The sequence below is a fragment of the Prunus persica genome, chromosome G1 (genome assembly GCF_000346465.2).
Source record: "Prunus persica cultivar Lovell chromosome G1, Prunus_persica_NCBIv2, whole genome shotgun sequence".
Lineage (NCBI taxonomy): Eukaryota > Viridiplantae > Streptophyta > Magnoliopsida > Rosales > Rosaceae > Prunus > Prunus persica.
In genome coordinates this window covers 29,467,215-29,486,938 of record NC_034009.1, presented here as the reverse complement: position 1 = coordinate 29,486,938, position 19,724 = coordinate 29,467,215, and the positions used below count along the sequence as shown (strand labels likewise).

The 19,724-nt window shown below is 35.2% G+C and overlaps 2 protein-coding genes across 2 annotated transcripts; one reads left to right on the top strand and one right to left on the bottom strand.

Moving 5' to 3' along the window:
* LOC18790525 lies at positions 489 to 2,687 on the top strand. Its single transcript, XM_007227461.2, has 8 exons — positions 489 to 959; positions 1,336 to 1,416; positions 1,511 to 1,570; positions 1,686 to 1,729; positions 1,830 to 1,872; positions 1,976 to 2,047; positions 2,148 to 2,249; positions 2,330 to 2,687. The coding sequence occupies exons 1-8, from the start codon at positions 585 to 587 to the stop codon at positions 2,447 to 2,449; spliced, it is 897 nt and encodes a 298-aa protein (XP_007227523.2). The 5' UTR covers positions 489 to 584; the 3' UTR covers positions 2,450 to 2,687.
* On the bottom strand, positions 2,952 to 8,086 carry LOC18793540 (protein STRICTOSIDINE SYNTHASE-LIKE 10). Its single transcript, XM_020556885.1, has 3 exons — positions 7,797 to 8,086; positions 3,706 to 3,975; positions 2,952 to 3,594 (listed from the first exon to the last, which is right to left on the bottom strand). Exons 1-3 carry the CDS (start codon positions 8,084 to 8,086, stop codon positions 3,075 to 3,077), a joined length of 1,080 nt encoding a protein of 359 aa, XP_020412474.1. The 3' UTR covers positions 2,952 to 3,074.

Genomic DNA, 19,724 nt, shown 5'->3' with positions numbered 1-19,724 from the left:
TGCCATGTGCCTTTGCCTAAGTTTTGCTTATGATTCAATGCTTAGATTGGACGGTTGTAACTGAATAAAGAAAAAAGAAGAAGAACGTAAGCATTTTTTAATTGAAGGAATTGTTTCCCAAACAAATAAATTTTTTCTGTGGTTGAACAAAAAGACAATTTTCAAGAGTTGGAAAATAGAGTAATAGGACTCTAATAATTAAAAATGAATTTGTAACTCAAGTGATTAAAAGAGTTATTCTTGTACTCGAGGTTCTGTGTTCGTATCCACACTCCACCAATATCAATATCGTTTGTATCGAAAACTATTGGAAAAGAGAAATGTTACTTTTTGAGTAAGGCTTCAAGAATCCATGATTGAGATGATAATATCCAAGGAATTCTACATCATGGGTAATTCTGATGAAATTGTTGGGTGGATACGCCAATAAAGACTCATTTGCCCTTAGCCCAATGTAGAAACACAAGCAAAACTCAACCCAAGACCAAACAAGGCCCAATATCCTCACAGCCAATTAAGCCCAATCTAAAGCTCCTCTCCCGCTCTCAATCTCACTTTCTCAGAGCTCTCACTCTGTGAACTCCATGATTCCCCTGCAAATTCACCACCTCACCCCATCATTCTTCATTTCCAAAACTACCCCTCTCCACTCTTCTCTCCCTCTTCCTCACCTTATCTCTCCCACCTCTCAAAGAACCAAAATTTATCTCAAACCCAACCCCTTTTCGTTTCCCCCAATTTTACTATCCAACCCCACCTTCAAATTTGTTAGGGCATCAGCAAGTCAAGCATCATCATTTTCTACAAATGAAGAAGAAAGCACTGAAATTTCACCCGAGCTTGAAGACTTATCGCCCGACGGCGTCGTTTATAAGAAGACATTAGCATTGGTGGAGTGCTCCATGTTTGCTGCACTTACTGGCTTGGTGTACTTCCTCAGCAATTCTCTCGCAATTGAGGTTTGTTGACTTATAATGAAATATGGGTTTGAATCAGTTTAGACAAACAGCCCAAATTAACAGTTTCAATTGTGTTATTTTGTAGTCTTTAACGCTTTTGTTACTGTTTATTGCTTATAAAGCAGCGAGCTTTACATGAAGTTGTTTGTTTTTCATTTTGATTTTTATAATTTGAACATTTTAGATACTTTAGTTGATGTTAGGCTACTTTGTTTCAACAGCTTTGCTTGGTTGCAGAGATAAACCAAAACAGAGGAACTGTAATTAACTTGTGTACTTGGTTGGGATTATGTATGAACTTTTGTCATGGTTATCCGTATGTCTTATGTCATTCATTCTAGTACGCATTATCTCAATAAGGTTGGTTTTTGTGCAGAATTATTTTGGCTGCTTCTTCTCGTTGCCAATAGTGATCACCTCAATGAGATGGGGCATCAGTACTGGAAGAAAAACTATGGTTTGTGAATATTTTCGTAACCCACCATGTTTGAACTTAGAGATTGATATAACCTTTGCATTACATAATTGCAATGGTTTTTTGGTCTTGCTAGGTGGCAACAACTATGCTATTACTAGTTTTGTCTGGTCCAGTGAAAGCCTTAACTTATCTGGTGAGTCTGCTTGTCCAGTTGTTCTTTATATTGTGAATTAGTATCTATAACAATTTTCTTCTTCCCACCGTACTGATTGATTATTGACTTGCTTAATAGATTCTCTCTTGTGCAGCTTAAGCATGGTTTAGTTGGTTTCACAATGGGAGGTTTATGGAGGTATGAAGTAATTCAAATTAGTTTAAGCAGTGGGTATGGATTACTTTTTAGTCCATGTCATTCTGATTAGCAGTTTACCTTCTGTTTTGCATGTTCTCAGGTCGGGAGCAAATTGGGGTCTTTCAATTCTCTTGTGCACAATTGTAGTGTTTTCTCCCTTCTTCCTTGAATTCATTAAATCTGTTTGAAGCAGTGTTTATCTCGTTTAAAGATTTTAGTTAATGGTAAAATTCGTTGTATATCCAGGTTCGATCACTGGGCGCTGTAGGCTATGTTTTGATATCTTCATTCTTGATAAGTGAAAACATACTTGCTTTGGTAATTGACTATCCTTTATCTGGTATTAGTTTGATGCAATACCTAGATTTGAGTTTCAACTTTTGTTTTGTTTTCTTTGGTGGATCAAATTTGCTTGCAGATCACTATAAACATTCATGCTTCTCTAACATTCATATTCACTGCGTCGGGCATCTATACAGTCCCGTCGATGGGAGTGATATATGCCTTATTTGGCACTCTGGTACTCTCTCCCCCTTTGTCTCTCTCCTTCTGTCGCACACACTTATATACTAGAGTATGAAGGCTTTATATATTTAACAGGTATTGATCAACAGTGGATCCTTCATGTTCTTGCTGCACCTATTGTATTCGGTGTTCCTTACCAGGCTTGGAATGAAATCATCATTGAGATTGCCAAGATGGCTAGAGAAGGCTATATGACTGCTTTCGTGGGATTGATAAATTAACACTCTATGGTACCATATATTATAGGTGGAAAGAAAAAATCGTAACAATGGTTTCATGTTTTCAGGTGAGACCATCTTTGATCTCGTGTAATCACATCAGTCATCATTGTTCATGACTACATTCTTGCCATGTATATCTCAAACTACAATTGAATATAGGCAAATGTCGATTTCCATTTCTCACATTTAGTGAATTTGTTTCCTCTTTGATATCATACATAGAACAGATGTATGTGTGAGAATTGGCCACGAAAACAGAGAGTTCTAAAGTATAGTAAGAATTTAGAGATTTAGGATCTCTAGTATAGTAAGAATTGGTGGTTGCCAATGAGAAGGAACAGAAATAGGTGAAGGGTAGAAGACTCGGGTCTGGGTGAAAGAATGAGCACATAATATTACCAGGTTAATTTAAATTTCATAATGTGGATGTATGAGTAATTTACTCTTAATTACTTGAGTTATAAGCCGTTTGCGTGTAGAAGTTAAATCTCAAGCAGATTATATTGCGAAAGAAATGTATCAATAATAAAAGCTATAGGCTATAGGGCTAAAGCTATGCCTATGAATTTATGAAATTCAGAATATCACATGTTTATATGCTATACCTGAAACTTAACTACACCAACATAAGGCTTCACTACCGACCCAACCCACAAATTCCCATTTTGTTCTTCAACCTCGCTAACAGATTCCAGAGCTGGACCGCCTTCTCCATCCAACACCAGCACAACTGTTCCTTGCTCATCAAACTTTGCTGCTACAGGATCATTTACATTCAACCATTTGTCCGAGGTCTCAATATTCACTACTTCCTTAACTCCTCTTCCACTATTGAGTGCAACCCAAAATTCTCCTCTGTTGTTGCTCTTGATATTATCCGGAGGCCTTTCTAGTTGGGCAAAAATTTCAAAGGCAGGAGCTTTGGGGCATCGAAGCCAAAGCCTGTGGATTGTGAAGGGGGCAGATTCGGCTACTAGGATGAAAGACTTGTCCTTGCTTAGAGCCACACCATTTGCAAAAGCCAAATCATGAAGCAACACTGTCACCTCCTTTGTACAAGGGTCATATTTTAGTAGCCTCCCGGTTTTGTCACCGTCTAGGATTGACTGCATCCATACCCTACGATCAAAACAAAGTTCAAAAAAGATAAAATAAACGGTTCAGATCATTAGACACATTGCGGGACGAAGAAAAAAAAAAGAATAAGAAGTAAGCAGTTAGATAATATACCTTCTTTGGAAGACAGTGCTTGTGTCTGTGAAATAGACAATGCCTGTTTCTTCATCAACGTCCAGAGCATTTGTAAACATGAAGGGCACCCCTCCTAGAGAACTGGCAAGTACCTCCGGCTTTCCACCAGTAGGGCCTGTTTTGAGGAGCCCAAAGTAGGCATCTGCAATATACAGGTCACAAGTTTTGGGGTTGAACTTGAGGCCCAGTGGCCTACCACATATGGGTTCATTCGTTGCGTTGGTTGACCCATCACATAATTTCCTTGGCCTGATTAACAAAAAAATTTAGTAGTTCAAAAATAATAATAAAAATTACCTGATGTTGTAAATGCATGAGTTGGTGGATGACCACCATACCTCTTAATATTCCACCGTTGGATTTTATGTAACCTATGCACTAAGTATTTGTAATTAGTACTTGTAACCTATAGGTATATTGTAAATGATGGTATTCAATCTTCTATCTTGTAAGCCTATAAATAGGTAGTTCTACCAAAGATTAAGAGATGAATAAACATGGTGAAGCTTTATCTTTAGCATATCACTTCTCTCTACATTTTTTTACCCTCTAGTTTTATAACACGTTATCAACACGACATTGCTCTTGGTATGTTTTCTTTCTCTGAATTTTCTTTCTTCTTATATGAGCTAGAGTCATCACATGGTATAGAGTTTCTTTGTACTCACCATCAGACTTCATCATGCTTGTTTAAGAAAAAAAATTCTTATTCTTATTACACATGAATATAATGCTATGTTTTTGTTTTTATTTGTTTGTTTATTTAATTTTAAGTATGATCTTAATTATTATGATGAGTTTGAATTATACAAAAGATCAAGGGCCCGAAGTTCCATGATCCTCATCATATAACTAGATTAGGATATAGAGTCCTTTTGATTGAATCAAAACCTGAAGTTCTTTGATTCCAAATAATTGAGGGCGTGAAGTTCCGCGAATTTAAAGAGCACATAAGGACATAAAACTCCTCGATTTTGTATTAATCAAAATCAGAATTCCATAAGGCCTACATATGTCAAGAACTTGAACCAGAAGTTTCGAGTGCATATACATCGATTTGAGTATGAAGTTCAAAGCACAACTATTAATTCAATTTATTTAGATCTACGTATTCGTACCTGAAGTTTCGAATATATATTGATATGAACCTGAAGTTCATAGTTTTTCATGGATCTTAATACTATATATGAACTTGAAGTTCATTACTTATTTGTGCCTATATGAACCTGAATTGGTTGGAAATCCAATTCTTAAACTTGTAGTTTTATCTACATATTGAATCCACATTAATATTGGATTATCTTGAAATTTCATAATCTTTAATTGATTTATTTTATTCCTTGTTTATACCACTTTACTTATTTTATTATATTTTATTTTATTTATGTTAAGTTATTAATTAATTTCGTTTTACAATGGTAATGTTTTGTATTACCGCCCCAATATTGATAGCCAGAGGTGTCTATTGGAGAAACTTCCTACTTTCTTTTGTGGGTAGGAAGTTTATGATGTTATGAACCAAAAGTTCTTGAGGCCCCAATATTACACAACTATTATAGTTGAAGATAATGATGTCATGAACTAGAAGTTCATTGACCGAATAACTTTTATGTTGTGACATGACTATCTTGGCAATCCATGTCCCACAATGATGCATAAGATTTTTATAAATTTGTAAGGACATCGTTTAAAGACTCAAATTATTGTCTTGTCCAACAATATCATTACAAAGAACGCTCACAAATAAAAGCTGTCATAAGATCATCTCAGTAAAAAATTGACTTTGAGCCATCTTTCCTGAAATAATTCAAGGGGATATTTGTGAGCCTATACAACATCTAATTATGGATCATTTCACCAGTTTTACTGAATGTGCCTACTAAAATGGTCACATATTTGATAACAACTGTGAGTTTATTTTTCTACATTTTGAGACAATTTTCCCGCCGTTAGGGGGAGAAATGACAATTCCTAAAGAACGTCGTGAAATAGTGTTGAATCAATCCGCTTTTGTCTCATCAAGATAATGCATATATAAGTTGTACATATGCTAACATGGATTGATATTCTCGTATCACAATCCATTAACATGGTGACTATATATATAATGCATGCTTGAAGCATGTCAGAAATATAGGTTCTAAAAACTTAACTCCCTAGAAGTGGAAATTATTTGAAAAATTCAAGCCCTATAAAAAAATAACGCTCTATAGGAGGTTATGATCCACATATTCTAAATAATTCATTGTAAAAGAGGTGTTTGTCCCATAAGTGACAACATAAGCCCCTGAAGAGGCATTGGTACCCCAAAGCAATGAGATGATTATAAATTATGCATGCGCATGCACATAAGAATTGTGGGATCACAAATTGATGATACATTTGGTTTATTAGTAGCTACTACAATCATCAAGGGCTATGATTATATTAAATCACGTTTCATGAATGTCGACAAGTTAAGTGATTGGCCAAAAATGGAAATAGGCAATTCCATTTATCACTAAATAAGAAGAGTTGGATATTGAACCTATAACTCAAACACCAAATTACAAATGCTCAGTATGAAGGTTACGAATTGGTGTTTGTGAAGTGAAATAAGATCACTAATATGACATAAGGTTTCCTGGGAGAGACATGTGGTTTTAGTCTCCAATCTCATCGTAAATGCATCCACATTTCTATAAGTGCGGTTGTTACTTTAACGCAGAACTTATAGTATGTGTTAAATGCATATTTATTAAGACTATATGGTACATGGAAATCCGCAAAGCTCATGAAATATTTGAGATATATCGGATGAAGCAACCTCTTGAAGGATATAAAGTACCACAATATTCTTAATTAAGAGTTAACACTAAGAGTTTGAGTATTTTGAATTCAAATTTGATATTGTTGTAACATATTCTAACTACTAAATTAGTTGTTGATACTCCTAAAGATTTCAATCATTTGAAAAGTGAAAAGCATGTTGAATAGTGTGATAGATGATCATGTATGAAGACAATGTTGATTGTATTGCTCAAATCAGAGAAGGAGAGATATTAATCAGGGGGAGCATCCCAATTCTACTACATTCAAGGCAGATGCGCGTTGTACTCTTTTTCCCTTCGACTAGGTTTTTGTCCTACTGGGTTTTTCCTAGCAAGGTTTTAACGAGGCAATATAAGCTCATCCAACACCATATCAATGATTCAGAAGAAAGTTTCACTCTTTTTCCCTTCGCTTTGGTTTTGTCCGACTAGGTTTTCCAAGCAAGGTTTTTAATGAGGAAACAATGTCATTGTATGGTGGACATCCAAGGGGGAGTGTTGTAAATGCATGAGTTGGTGGATGACCACCATACCTCTTAATATTCCACCGTTGGATTTTATGTAACCTATGCACTAAGTATTTGTAATTAGTACTTGTAACCTATAGGTATATTGTAAATGATGGTATTCAATCTTCTATCTTGTAAGCCTATAAATAGGTGGTTCTACCAAAGATTAAGAGATGAATAAACATGGTGAAGCTTTATCTTTAGCATATCACTTCTCTCTACATTTTCTCCCTCTAGTTTTATAACACCTGAAAGTATTACTGTTGAAAGAAGCATATTTAAAAATTAATAAAAATCCATAAGAAAAACATATTATTTTTTTTATGGATGAAATAATATGTCAACCCAAAAAAGTCAACTTCGCTTAGTACCCAAAAAAGTCAACTTCTGTAGAGACGAGGCCTCACAGCCCGATTGGTAACTAGTAAAGCATAACCCCAAACTTCAAAACTGCGACCAAACGAAAGAACACTAGAAATCTAAGAATTACAAAATGAAGATTTTTGTTTGGTTCACCAATACTTGCAAAGTCAATTTCTATTTCTCATTATCGAGGAATTCGTCATCAAGATGGATCTGCCCTTACGCGGTCAACGAACTCACACTAATGCTAGGAATTTTCGCAACGGAGCTATTTTCCATTAGCAAATAAAGGATAAAAACAAGAAGTAAGATCAATGCTGTAAACATTTACATAATGTTGTTTTCATTGATCTCTCGGTTGACCAACAAGAAGTTGAAGAGATCTTACCTGTTTGGGGAGGTGAAGGCAAACTCAATCCAACCCAAGCGAGGTCCTTGCCATTTGAGAATTGTACCATCTGAAACCCCAACGTAAGGTCCTTGTCCATGGCAGTCAAAGGCAATGCTTTCGGGGCCAACTACCCTGGCCAGCTCTATTTGATGGTAATTTCTGAGGTTGATCACATAATTAGCAGCTGCTGCTGATGCTGCTGCCGCCGCCGGCGGTTTAGATGATAAAATGACATCAAGAGCGGCTACGACTATGAACAAAAAGAATGAAACAAAAGGTCGCCTCATGGCAGCTCAAATTATTTTGTGCAGATATTGTGACTAATTCTCTGGCTCTCTTGTACTAGACTATTTATAACAACTTCACAGAATAAAATAATTCTTATTAACTCACTTGCCTTTGTATATTAACTCACTTGCCATTAGCAGCAGCTGCTAATTATGTGATCAACCTCAGAAATTACCATCAAATAGAGCTGGCCAGAGTGTTGGCCCCAATCATGGTTTAAAATATCGGTGATATCAGAAATATCGGTAGTCCAAAAATATGAAAATTTCGATGAAAATATCAGGATATTATCGATATCGATAAAAATTGAATAAAAACCACGGAAATTGTAAGAAAAACTTGGAAATTTTTATTGAAACTTTGGAGAATGTTTATTTAGTCAATTATCTATTAGTTTATCCAAAAAAAAATAGAAGGAAATGCATTACATGATGGATTTAAATGAATTAAGTTGATTATACAGCGAGCTGTCAAACACTGTGAGTGTAGAAAATATGTAGTAATTAATGAAAAAAAGATTAAACACACCATAATCATTTATATATAATGATTTACTACAATATTTTACACTTTATACATTGCATGGTAAGATACATGAGTGACTTAGTACCACATAGAGTTCCTATGAGGTTCAAATTTTTCACTATCTTCATCATCTCTATGTGTAGAGTAAATGTATTGTGAAGAGTATTCATCAAATGATAAATCCCCAAAATCATTTTGCATGTAATTGTTAACATGTCACCCATATAAATATAAATATTTTAGCATATTATCACTAAAACATAAGTGAGATATAGTGGTTAAGGTGTTGGAGGAGTAAAATGGGAGGGGTTCAAATCTCCTTTGTGTTTTTTGTTTCCTCCCTTTTTTCCTTTTTTTTTTCCCATTTTTTCCCTTTTTTTTCCCTTTTTTTTTCCCTTTACATCAATATTTTAGGGATATTACACCGATATTTTGACAAAATATTGCTGAAGTGTGAGTGAAATTATCGACATCGATATTTTTCGATATTATCGTCGATATTTATACGATATGTGTATGGCTATGTTCCGAAATATCTGTAATTTGAAAAAACCAAAATATCATCTATATTTCCATCGAAATTTTCATATTTTTGGACTACCGATATTTCCGATATCATCGATATTTTAGACCATAGCCCCAACCCATTGCCTTTGACTGCCATTGCCAAGGACCTTACATTGGGGTTTCATGACAATTTATTATATCCCAACCACTTGCCATTTATGGTTGAAGGTAATAACTTACTGAGTTTAGTATATATAACTGTTCGATGCAAATGAAGAAAGACCTGTAGTTTATATTTTGTCAATTTCATGTTGTTTCAATTTGAAGCAATTCAAGTAGGGCTCGTCCCCGGCCCAAATTTAATGAGCTTGGGCTGAGCTTTAAAGAGGAAAGAGAAAATACCAGGCCGAGTTTTTTTAGAAAATTCAAAGCCCAAGCCCATCGGGCTGGGCCGAAACGGGCCTACTTCATTCGAAAAAAAATCATAAACATAATCATGAGGGCATTTTAGTCCAAATTTGAGATTAAACTCACTTAATTCCAATATTTTCACATCAAACCAAATTCATAAAACACCCAATAAAGTCACACAACTTAATAAGATTTTCCACAAAAATAATAAAACCAAGTATTATTTTTGAGGTTATTACATAATTAGACCGTAATACGTTTTAAGAAATAATTTTAAAAAAATAATAAGTATCAAAATTTTTTATTTTTAAAAGGATGGTATGAATAAATATGCAAATGTTTGGTGATGTATTTAAGAAAAACATGATTATATTTGGTGGTACGATTATGTTTCGTGATATAATTATATTTGGTGATATGATATGTTGTTCATCTTATTTATATATATAATTGTTGTATTAATAATTGACACAAATTAATATGATAATCATCAATTATAAACTAGGAATGAGTAAAGAAAAGTAAATGAAATGAAACAAATTATATATGTGATTTTAGTGATATAATCCTAATCTAAAACTCTTATTTATACATAATTATATGTGTATGCGGGCTTAACGGGTTGGGCTTTTGTGGGCGGGGCGGGTCGTGCCGGGCTTTCTTGGGCTTAATCAGGCCAGGCCTATGGGCTGAGCTTGGCTTCAGACACTAAAGCCCAAGCATAGCCCAGCCCAAGGCGGGCCGAGCCATCTCAAAGCTCATAACGAGCCTGGTTGGGCTTTTTTTCAATGGCCCGGGAGGGTCCCCATTGGCCTATGAGCCCGCGGGCCAAATGATGAGGCCTAAATTCAAGGATACATTTCAATTTTTGTTAAATTTCTCCAAATCCCAATAAGTTTTGATCACGTGTGACATGGAGGGGTATGAGTTTACTCAAGCCCATCTAACGGTAAAACACAAGCTGAAACTCTTCTTATTCACTTTAGGTGCGGTTTTGGGGTTTGAAAACATTTGCATCTCTGGGTTAAAATTTGAGTGAACTTGAAGGAATTTGGCTCAAGTGGACCTTAACACCCTCTACGTGAGGAGCATGTGGTCAAAACTTAACGGAATTTGTAGAAATTTTGACAAAAATTGAAACGTATCCTTGAATTACTTCGGATTGAAAATTATAAGAATAACATTTACAAAATTAAAAAACTACAAAAACAAAATTGACAAAAATAAAACTACGAAGACCAAAATAATAAAAGTGACAAACTATACGGACAAAAATACTTTTTGTGGACTTCGCACAGCCTCGGCATGTTGCCACATGCGTATGTATAGGGCACTAGAATGCGAATTTGACAACCTAATCTATCTGGACTGATTAAATTGCCAAAAAAGAAGAAGAAGGGAAATACCTCGTGTTTTATATATATAATCAACCATATTAGCTAGAATATACATGTTTTTATTATTATTATAAAGATATATAAGGGGTTTAATTAACTCAATGTGGTAGGCAATTCCATCTAACTTCCCCATTAATCCTTTGACTTTGAGCCAGCTATTGTGTGGCTCCCCTATATAATGGAGGTCAAACATAAAACTAGTTAAAGAAAATTAAAATAATTGTGTACTCAATCAGTCACATGAATCAAAATAAAACTCTATGTTTTCATATCTTAGAAAAGTTTCTTCTATTCTATGTGTATTCTTATATGCTGAAAAAAATAATAAAATAAAACTAAAATAAAAAAATTACAGTTATAAATAAATCAATTAAATAGTAGTAGCGGAAGAATTTGGCAAATACGTGCTTTTATTTATGATTTTTCACGTGTGAAAAATTATTTGACAGAATTACTACCCAATGAAACGCAATAACTATTTATTTAGTTTATTTTTTGCTCAGGACTATTGGACGTTGACTATTGGAGAAATTGGCTTAATTATATGGTTGCTGGATATTATAGAAAAGGGGGAATCCGCCATTGACATAACCTCAAGTCCTTTTAAGAATCAAGGTCTCCATTGCCAAGTGGTTATTGTTTTGAGGGGGCCACAACATAATTATAGGGAAATTTCCTTTCTAGGATATGGACTGAAGTTCATTTACACAATGTTAACAAAAATTTGCGGGCCAGGGGTCATGTCACACCTTATATTGGCTCTCTCACTGACACATCATCATCATCCAAAGCCCAAAGTCAGTCTTGACTTTTGAGTGCCTGGCCATAAATCAAAATAATGTATGTGAGAGCAAAAATTAAAGCCTAAGTAACAAGGCGTTTTTCATGAATTTTAAATTTGAGATAATGGATGAAATCAAATAATATGATATCACTATCGTAGAACATGAAGATAAATAAGAGATATGAAATTTGGAGTTCTAGAGTTCATTGCTTATAAAATGCCAACCAACCCCCTTTAGCACAAAGGAAGAGAGTTATGATTGATTCTACGGTAATATTTATGCACGAATAATGGCGCCGGCTTTTGAATATGGAATACAAGATTATTTGTTGCATGAGATTTTGGCAATTTAGCATTGCACTTGTTCGTTCCATAGTATATACTAAGAAAGGGGACCACCACAATCCTTCAAGGCGTTGGAGTTTTAGTGAAATACATTTTCACAATTTTGAAGTTGTATGTGTGTTGTAAAGTCTTGAGTGGAGCCCACACATTTGGAAATAATGAAGGACATCATGATGAAGCTTGTTTGCCATCATTCCTCGAGAGCAAACTATACATCCACGGGAGGCAATAATCTTTACCTATAAAATAAGACATCCTCCTCATTGTAAAAGATAAAACAAAAATCTTAATAAAAATATCAGATTTCTATGCTCTCTATCTCAATTCCCTCTCCAATTTCTTAGTTTTATAACAATGCGGACGTTATCCAAATTTGTATTGGCATTACATATATTCTATAACAAACCAACTGAATTGGGGTGGGGGCCAGACTAGATCCTTCAAAGGAGAGTGTTTCACTATCACTTGATTATCTACATAGCATAAAATAAGCAATATAAATCTTTAGTATCAATTTTTTACTAGACAATTTTCCTCTAAAAATTCTCCACGATTTTCAAAGTCTCCTAAAGGTTGGTCTCAGTTTTTATTTCATTTGGCAGACATGTAATCGTTTGGTATAGGGAAACTCAGTGTTATTAAATCTTGTGGATTTTGTCCATATGCATGAGGAAGAAGTTCAAGGCCTATAAGCCAATGAAGATAAATTGCCTAACAGATAAGATCTTTCTCATTTCTCTGATTAGTTTATGATTTAATGAATTCATAACTTTGTCTTTGACAAAGAAAGAAAATGGGACTTTATGTTTATGGAATCTGGAGGAAATATTAATCATGATATTACTTACTGTTCAACATATACCAGTGCCTCTAATCATTTACAGCAGCGAAGGTACACCATGAACTTGTGCTGGAGGCATGTATGCTTTGTGACTAGAATGGTTACAATGATATAGAACAAATGGCTATATACATCACTTGGCTGCAGAGATGACACCAGTCACAACTCCATTTAGGATAAGAAATACATGTTCTTTACCTAATTGCTTATTTGCAGTTTTATCATGACTTTATCTCGACAGTGTGTGGTACATTTGAAGTTTGCTAAGACATTGTATATACATCTCTTGAAATTGCTACTTGGCACATACGAACGTGCATGGATTCATAAATAGAATGTTCAAAAGATATATTTATCAAGGTCAGACGAAGATGACTGACACACTGCCTCAGACTACTGATGTTGTGAATTAAACAAGGGTGCATAGCTTTCCCAGTTTCCCTTGGGCCTGAACCTTGCCATAGCCAAAATTAAGTGGTGTTCGTTTGAGGCACGATAACAATGTACAGGTCCAACTTTTCCTTTGCACAGTTTGCATATGAATTGCATGATTTGGTATGAACTGGTCCCTATGAATTTAGAATATCCATGTTAATCAGGGATTGATAATGACATGAGTTTGAAACCATTTGAGTTGAATGCATGCGTTCATGTAATGCCATTCTACAACTCTTTATCTTACAACTTTTTATGGTCAGCAACAAGCCAACAGGATGTTATTAGCATTCGAGAGATAAAGAGTAACGATCCCAGTCTTCTGACTAATGAGCTTATGGTATGTCTTGTGCGATTTTACAACAGCTAATTTTTTATTGTTGATGAAATCATGGCCTCAAAGGCGTATGATCAGAAACTTTTAAATTGATTATATATATCTGACACATGCCAAAGTATTTTACTCTTTTTTTTTTTTTTTGTCAAATGAATGAACATGTCATTATCATAGAGAGTTACATAAAAGCCCAATACAAGAGGATTAGAGAGAATTTGACTAGAGGAGAGAGAAAAACGGTGAGAGAGATAGAGACATTTGAGAGGTCGGTGGGGTTGGGTTGGGTTTCTACGTTTTTTTTAAAATATATTTGATTTGCAAGAGAAAGAGAAAATAATAATAACATATTTCAAATTAACCAAGATAGAGAACATTGCTGGAGGAAACACCTTTTAAGTAGTTTGCGATAATAGCTTTCTAGCTATTTTAGCTAGAATTTAGCTAAAATTTGAAGACTCTCCTGGAGATGCTCTTAGAAACAACAAGCAGCCGCCACCTAATATGCCACCGCCGCAGCCAGAAGAAGAAGCAGGTTCAGGGGAACCAACAAAGGGGACATGTAGAGCGTGGGATTGGGGAAGCAAGCCACCAACATGCATCATGCTCAAGTGATCCAGGATCAGGTATTAGTCCAAATGGACCATTAAACTACAAAGCCCACACCTGCATAACATGATCTCAGATATGAAGATGAGTTGTAGGGGAGAAGCAGCAGCAACAAACAAGTAGCCAACAAAGAAAATTATAGGGAAAGAGGAGGATTTTAGGATTTTAGTGTTCTGTGCACATAGCAGGTTGGATATTTGTCCAGCCCAAATTTTTTCTTAAAAAGAATACCTACATATGTTATAAGTCGGGTCCAAAATTAAAAGCAAACAATATATCATATCTTCTCTGCCATTAAGGTGGTCCTATATCTTTTCTCTCTTTTTCTTTTGGTTATGCGACATTAGCTTGTTTCTCTATCTTTTAGCTACACGACATCAGCATCTTTTTTCTCCCTCTATTTTCTATATAACTTTAATTATAGTTTTAATTTAAGATTGAGTATTCTAGGGTTTAATTAGGGATGAAGGAGAGTTTTCTAATAATATCGATAATGCATTAATAATTTAAGAATTTAAGAATTTAAGAGTTCTAAGCATCGATGGTTTTGTTTTATTTTATTTTGTATTGCATTTACTTTTGATTTTAGTTTTAGTTTTTGCATTTGTGGAACTTTTAGTTATGGATAGAGATGCATTTGAAGGGCAAGCCTCAATACGTCCTCCTTGACTAGGTGTACTTTTTTATGTTTATTAATGAAATTCACTTGTACCATCGAGTTTAGTATATAAGATTTGCCCAGCTGACTTTCGAATGCTGGAACTGCCATCATTGTCATCTTACGTAGACATAGATATGTACTATGAAAGTTAATGACTATTTGGTATAGTGGCATTCAATCTTTATTTTGTTAAAGGTGGTTATGAGTTTAAATGAAAAATACAATGTGTTCCATAGTCATGCATGCAAAAATACAATGGGCCAAAGTTGGTTTGTTTTTCAAACAAGATTACATTAAACCCAAGCCCAGTTTCTTTCTTTCAAAACCAACAAAAAAGGCTTTTTTGGATTTGGGCCATTAATTGGTAAAATCCACTCAAAAGCCCATGTCGCGAAAAAACCCCAGTCTTAACCTACACTACAGTTAGAAAATGGGTAACTGTTACCAAGTTGACCCACATGACCTTCTGAAGATGGGTTTTCGCCATTAAAAATGACTTGACTGTCGTCTCTCTTAGCAAGGAAGCAAGCTGGTTGATTAACACCAAAACCGAGATGAGCGGTCTTCCGACTGGTTTTCCAGTTGCGAAAGGATGACAAATCAAAGGGATATCCCTTGAATCCAGTATTTTTATCTGAGATACCTTTTCTCCCACCTATGGATCGACTCACGAGGACAAATCTGCAACTAACCTTGGACAACAATCGAGTATTGTCCTCCAGCCTTTACCGTCATTAATTCGAAATTTCTGCCTATAAATATAGAGGCTCAACAGCAACACTCGAGGACTATCTCTCCAAAAATCAGATGTAACATCTTATAAACACTTGAACAAACTTCAAGATTTTCAAATAGCCAACTTGCTGCCCAGATAACCAGTTGACAACTCCTGCGTTTATCTTTTATTGCTCTGCCATCTTCATGGTATGATTCTTGTTTAAAAAGTCAATCTAGTTTTCTTCTAAACAACTAAAACTTATGGAAATTGGATAAGAGAAATCTCCAATCTCCTTAATATTGTAACTTGTTCTTTAAAAACAACTAAATGGCGAAATATTTGGCTTTCGTTTTAACTTGTTATCATGCTGGAGCTAGATAAAGAAATCTCTAGCTTCTTGAACTTTATTCTCTTTGCATTTTACCTTAATCGCACTTTACATTCTTGTCATTTATCTTTTTTCGTATTTTACTTTCCAGTAATTTACTTTCCTGCATTTTTATATTTGAATATTTTGTTATAGCTGTTATTACTTGACAGGCCCAGAACAAGGGTTCTAGGTCCGAACAAGGCTTTATTAAACTGACAACAAGGGTTTGTTTAGGCCCGAATTAACAAAGTCCTAACCCAATTCGGGGTTATCTCGAGTCCAAATTAGGTCTTCGAGGCCAATCAAGGGAGCATTGACCACAACATCGATTTTTCTGTTTAGCTAGGTATTGTTCGTACTTTCTAAGCCTTAGACACATGATTGAAAGAATATTGAAGTCCTCTTAATTGAGACATAGAAAAGAACTTATCCAAGCCCACTGGCGGGTCCACAGAGGCGCAAGCTTCCTTGGGGATGCCAAAATTTGCCCATTTGCTAGTGACCACAAATTGTTCGACTAAATGCCTCAAAGACGTTGTTTTGTTTGTTGCTACATGAGACCATGAATATTTACCTTAGATTGTTGGGCTCGATCTCACGAGCATGTAGGAGAAAACGATTCATCAATCGGAGCTTCACAACCAAAGTTATGAATTTTCAAAGTTTTTCTAGAATATGTGAAGTTAAGTTGCAGAGCTACAATTCGAGGAAGAAGAAGGCTCCGCATCAGGGCTTCTCATTTTGAATTTTTTTAAATGGTCCAATAGCAAGCTGAAATATGTCTATTTCTAATTGGCCTAACTTAAAAAATTCATTAAAAACTCATATGTGTTCCGAAAAATTCACCGAAAATTACCCTGAACTTTTAATCACGTGTAATTTTATATCGTGAACTCCAAATCACATGTGCTTTGGTTAGATTAATTTGTAAGATCCCACATCAACCAACGGAGAGGGGGTGATGTGCCTATATGTGCACACCTGCATCCATCTAGCACGAGGCCTTTTGATAGCTCACTGGCTTTAAAGTCGTAGGAACTCCGAAGTTAAGCGAGTTAGGGGCCAGAGCAATCCCAGGATGGGTGACCCACTAGGAAGTTGGTCGTGAACTCCCAGAAATAAAACCGTGAGGGCCAGAGGGGGGCCCAAAGCCGACAATATCATGATACGGCGGAGTTGATCCCGGGATGTGACAATTTGGTATCAGAGCCACTCTGCCTTGTGATGCGAGTGTGCCGACGAGGACGTCGGGCCCTTAAGAGGGGTGGATTGTAAGATCCCACATCAACCAACGGAGAGTGGATGATGTGCCTTATATGTGCACACCCGCATCCATCTAGCACGAGGCCTTTTGGGAGCTCACTGGCTTCGGAGTCGTAGGAACTCCGAAGTTAAACGAGTTGGGGGCCAGAGCAATCCCAGGATAGGTGACCCATTGAGAAGTTGGTCGTGAGCTCCTAGAAATAAAACTGTAAGGGCTTGAGAGGGGAGGACCCAAAGCGGACAATATCGTGCTACGACGGAGTTGATCCCCGAATATGACATAATTGGCATTTATTTTGGTTAGATTAATGGGTATTGACTTTTGTTAGATTAACTATGTAATTGAAATGGATTTTGTTCATATTTGATATGAATTTTGGTAAACTAATTGTGTCACTGACAAGGATTTTATTCATATTAATTGATATTCCATATAGACTATAATCAATTAGTTATAGAAGTAAAACTCTTATTGTTTTAATTATGAATGACATTAGTTTTGTTAAAATTCTAAGGGCACTTTGTTGTCTAAATTATTTTTTAAATTTTTAGCATTTTTTTTTAACACACTACACAGATGTTAGGACTTGAACCTAGGACATTTCTTGAGTTCTTTGCGAATTTTTAGCCTTTTAAATATTGCACATCTCCTGAAAAATTCTTAGATCTGCCACTGTCCGAGCCAGTATCCCCCTTGGAGAACAATGGCTTGCTTAGAGGTCCAGAACAAGCACAAGTCCATCAAACAAAATATTATACATCACATATACCAGGTCTATTGGGCTGGTCTCATCCCTAATAGTGGTACGCCTACGCAAACCACGATCGAGCCAGAAGAAGCAAGCTGCTAGGGCCCAGCCCGTGCTCATCTGCCTTTCTCAACCTGATCCAACTTTCAATTTCATCAGAAATTGAATGAGTTCTCTCGCAAGCTAAAAATATAATCGGGACATTTGTGTTGACCTGGCCTCTTCCTCTCTCTCGCTCCATTCCCAAAAAAAAATCGACTAGGAAAAGGAAGGAAAGAGTGACCAACAAGTTGTTACAACACCTTAATTAGTTAGCATCACAAAAATCAAGGATCGGTAGGAAGTTAGACATGCTAATTGCACGCCAACTTTATGCACTTTAATTGCACTGATTTCATTAATTTTCCTCTGATTTTATTAATCATGTGACAAAAAAGAGCTCAGCCCAAGAAGAAGAAGATTGCATATGGGCCAAATTAAGATTGGACAAAGAGATAAGAGGGGAACACGTTACATTGCAGACCATATTAAAATGCTAAACAAATTAAATTGCCTTGGTGAAGTTACGTCTTATACAATAAATTATGAGCACGGTTTGGCTTTTTAAATTGAAGAGGCTCTCCTTATAACTAATGTGGTTTTGACACTAGTCAAATTTCAGTAATATTTATAAAGTTTTTATAAAAAAGAAATAAAAAAAATTAAAAAAAATTTAATACGTATTAAAACTACATTAATTATAAGGAGGAACTCCTCAGTCTTGAGTAGCCAAACTTTATTATTTGTTGCTGATTAGCCTCAGCCCATTTTTGGTGCTTCCTTTCTCCTAACTCAAAAGCCATCCGGACTATAATTGGGTTATGATTATCAAAAAACCTTTCAATAGCTGACCTAATTTTCATTTTTAATTGGAGCTTTTCAAGTGCCCAACAGTCACCAACGTTTCATCTTCATAGCTAATTAAGAATAATAATTAGTAATCATGGAGGGGCCTTGATTCTCAGATTATTCATTTCTATTAACAACCGTATTAACGAGCGTTTAAGCATTATAAGTCTTTATGACTTGATATTCAAAATGAGAGCATTTTTACTCACTACTTTAATTCTATGTGTACCCTCACTATCAAGGTCTTAAATATCGAGGATTTCGGAAATATCGGTGGTTCAAAAACACGGAAATATCGATGGAAATATCGAGAAAATATCGATATCGATAAAAATTGGATAAAAACCACGGAAATTGTGATAAATACATGGAAATTTTTAATGAAACTTTTAAAAAGTTTATTTCGTCAATCATCTATTATTTTAACACAAAAGATTGGAAGGAAATGCATAGCATAGCATGTTTGAGTGATTTAAGTTGATTATATTGCGAGCTGACAAACTCTATGACTTAGAAAATCTAGAGTAATTAATGAAAGAAAATTAAACACCCTCTAGTAATTTATTTATCATTTTTACTACAATATTTTACACTTTATAAGTTGCATGGTAAGATGCACGAGTAACTTTATTTCACGTTATTCATTGGACATCATGACATGGTACACATTCTTATATTTATAATTTATCAAAAATTAAAAAATAATTAAAGATGTAAACCAACTTGATTTGTCATGAAAATTAAGCACTTTATCATGCTTAAAAAATAATAGTGAAGATTGAAAATTAACTAAGAACATA

What these genes read in the sequence shown, in the direction of transcription:
- LOC18793540 (XM_020556885.1), bottom strand. Translation starts at nt 8,086, where the DNA reads ATGAGGCGACCTTTTGTTTCATTCTTTTTGTTCATAGTCGTAGCCGCT. An exon ending in GCCTTCACCTCCCCAAACAG is followed by an intron (nt 3,976 to 7,796) that starts GTAAGATCTCTT and finishes TTTGTTAATCAG; the next exon opens with GCCAAGGAAATTATGTGATG. An exon ending in AGCACTGTCTTCCAAAGAAG is followed by an intron (nt 3,595 to 3,705) that starts GTATATTATCTA and finishes TTTTGATCGTAG; the next exon opens with GGTATGGATGCAGTCAATCC.
- LOC18790525 (XM_007227461.2), top strand. Translation starts at nt 585, where the DNA reads ATGATTCCCCTGCAAATTCACCACCTCACCCCATCATTCTTCATTTCC. An exon ending in TGAAAGCCTTAACTTATCTG is followed by an intron (nt 1,571 to 1,685) that starts GTGAGTCTGCTT and finishes TCTCTTGTGCAG; the next exon opens with CTTAAGCATGGTTTAGTTGG. An exon ending in ATGCCTTATTTGGCACTCTG is followed by an intron (nt 2,250 to 2,329) that starts GTACTCTCTCCC and finishes TATATTTAACAG; the next exon opens with GTATTGATCAACAGTGGATC.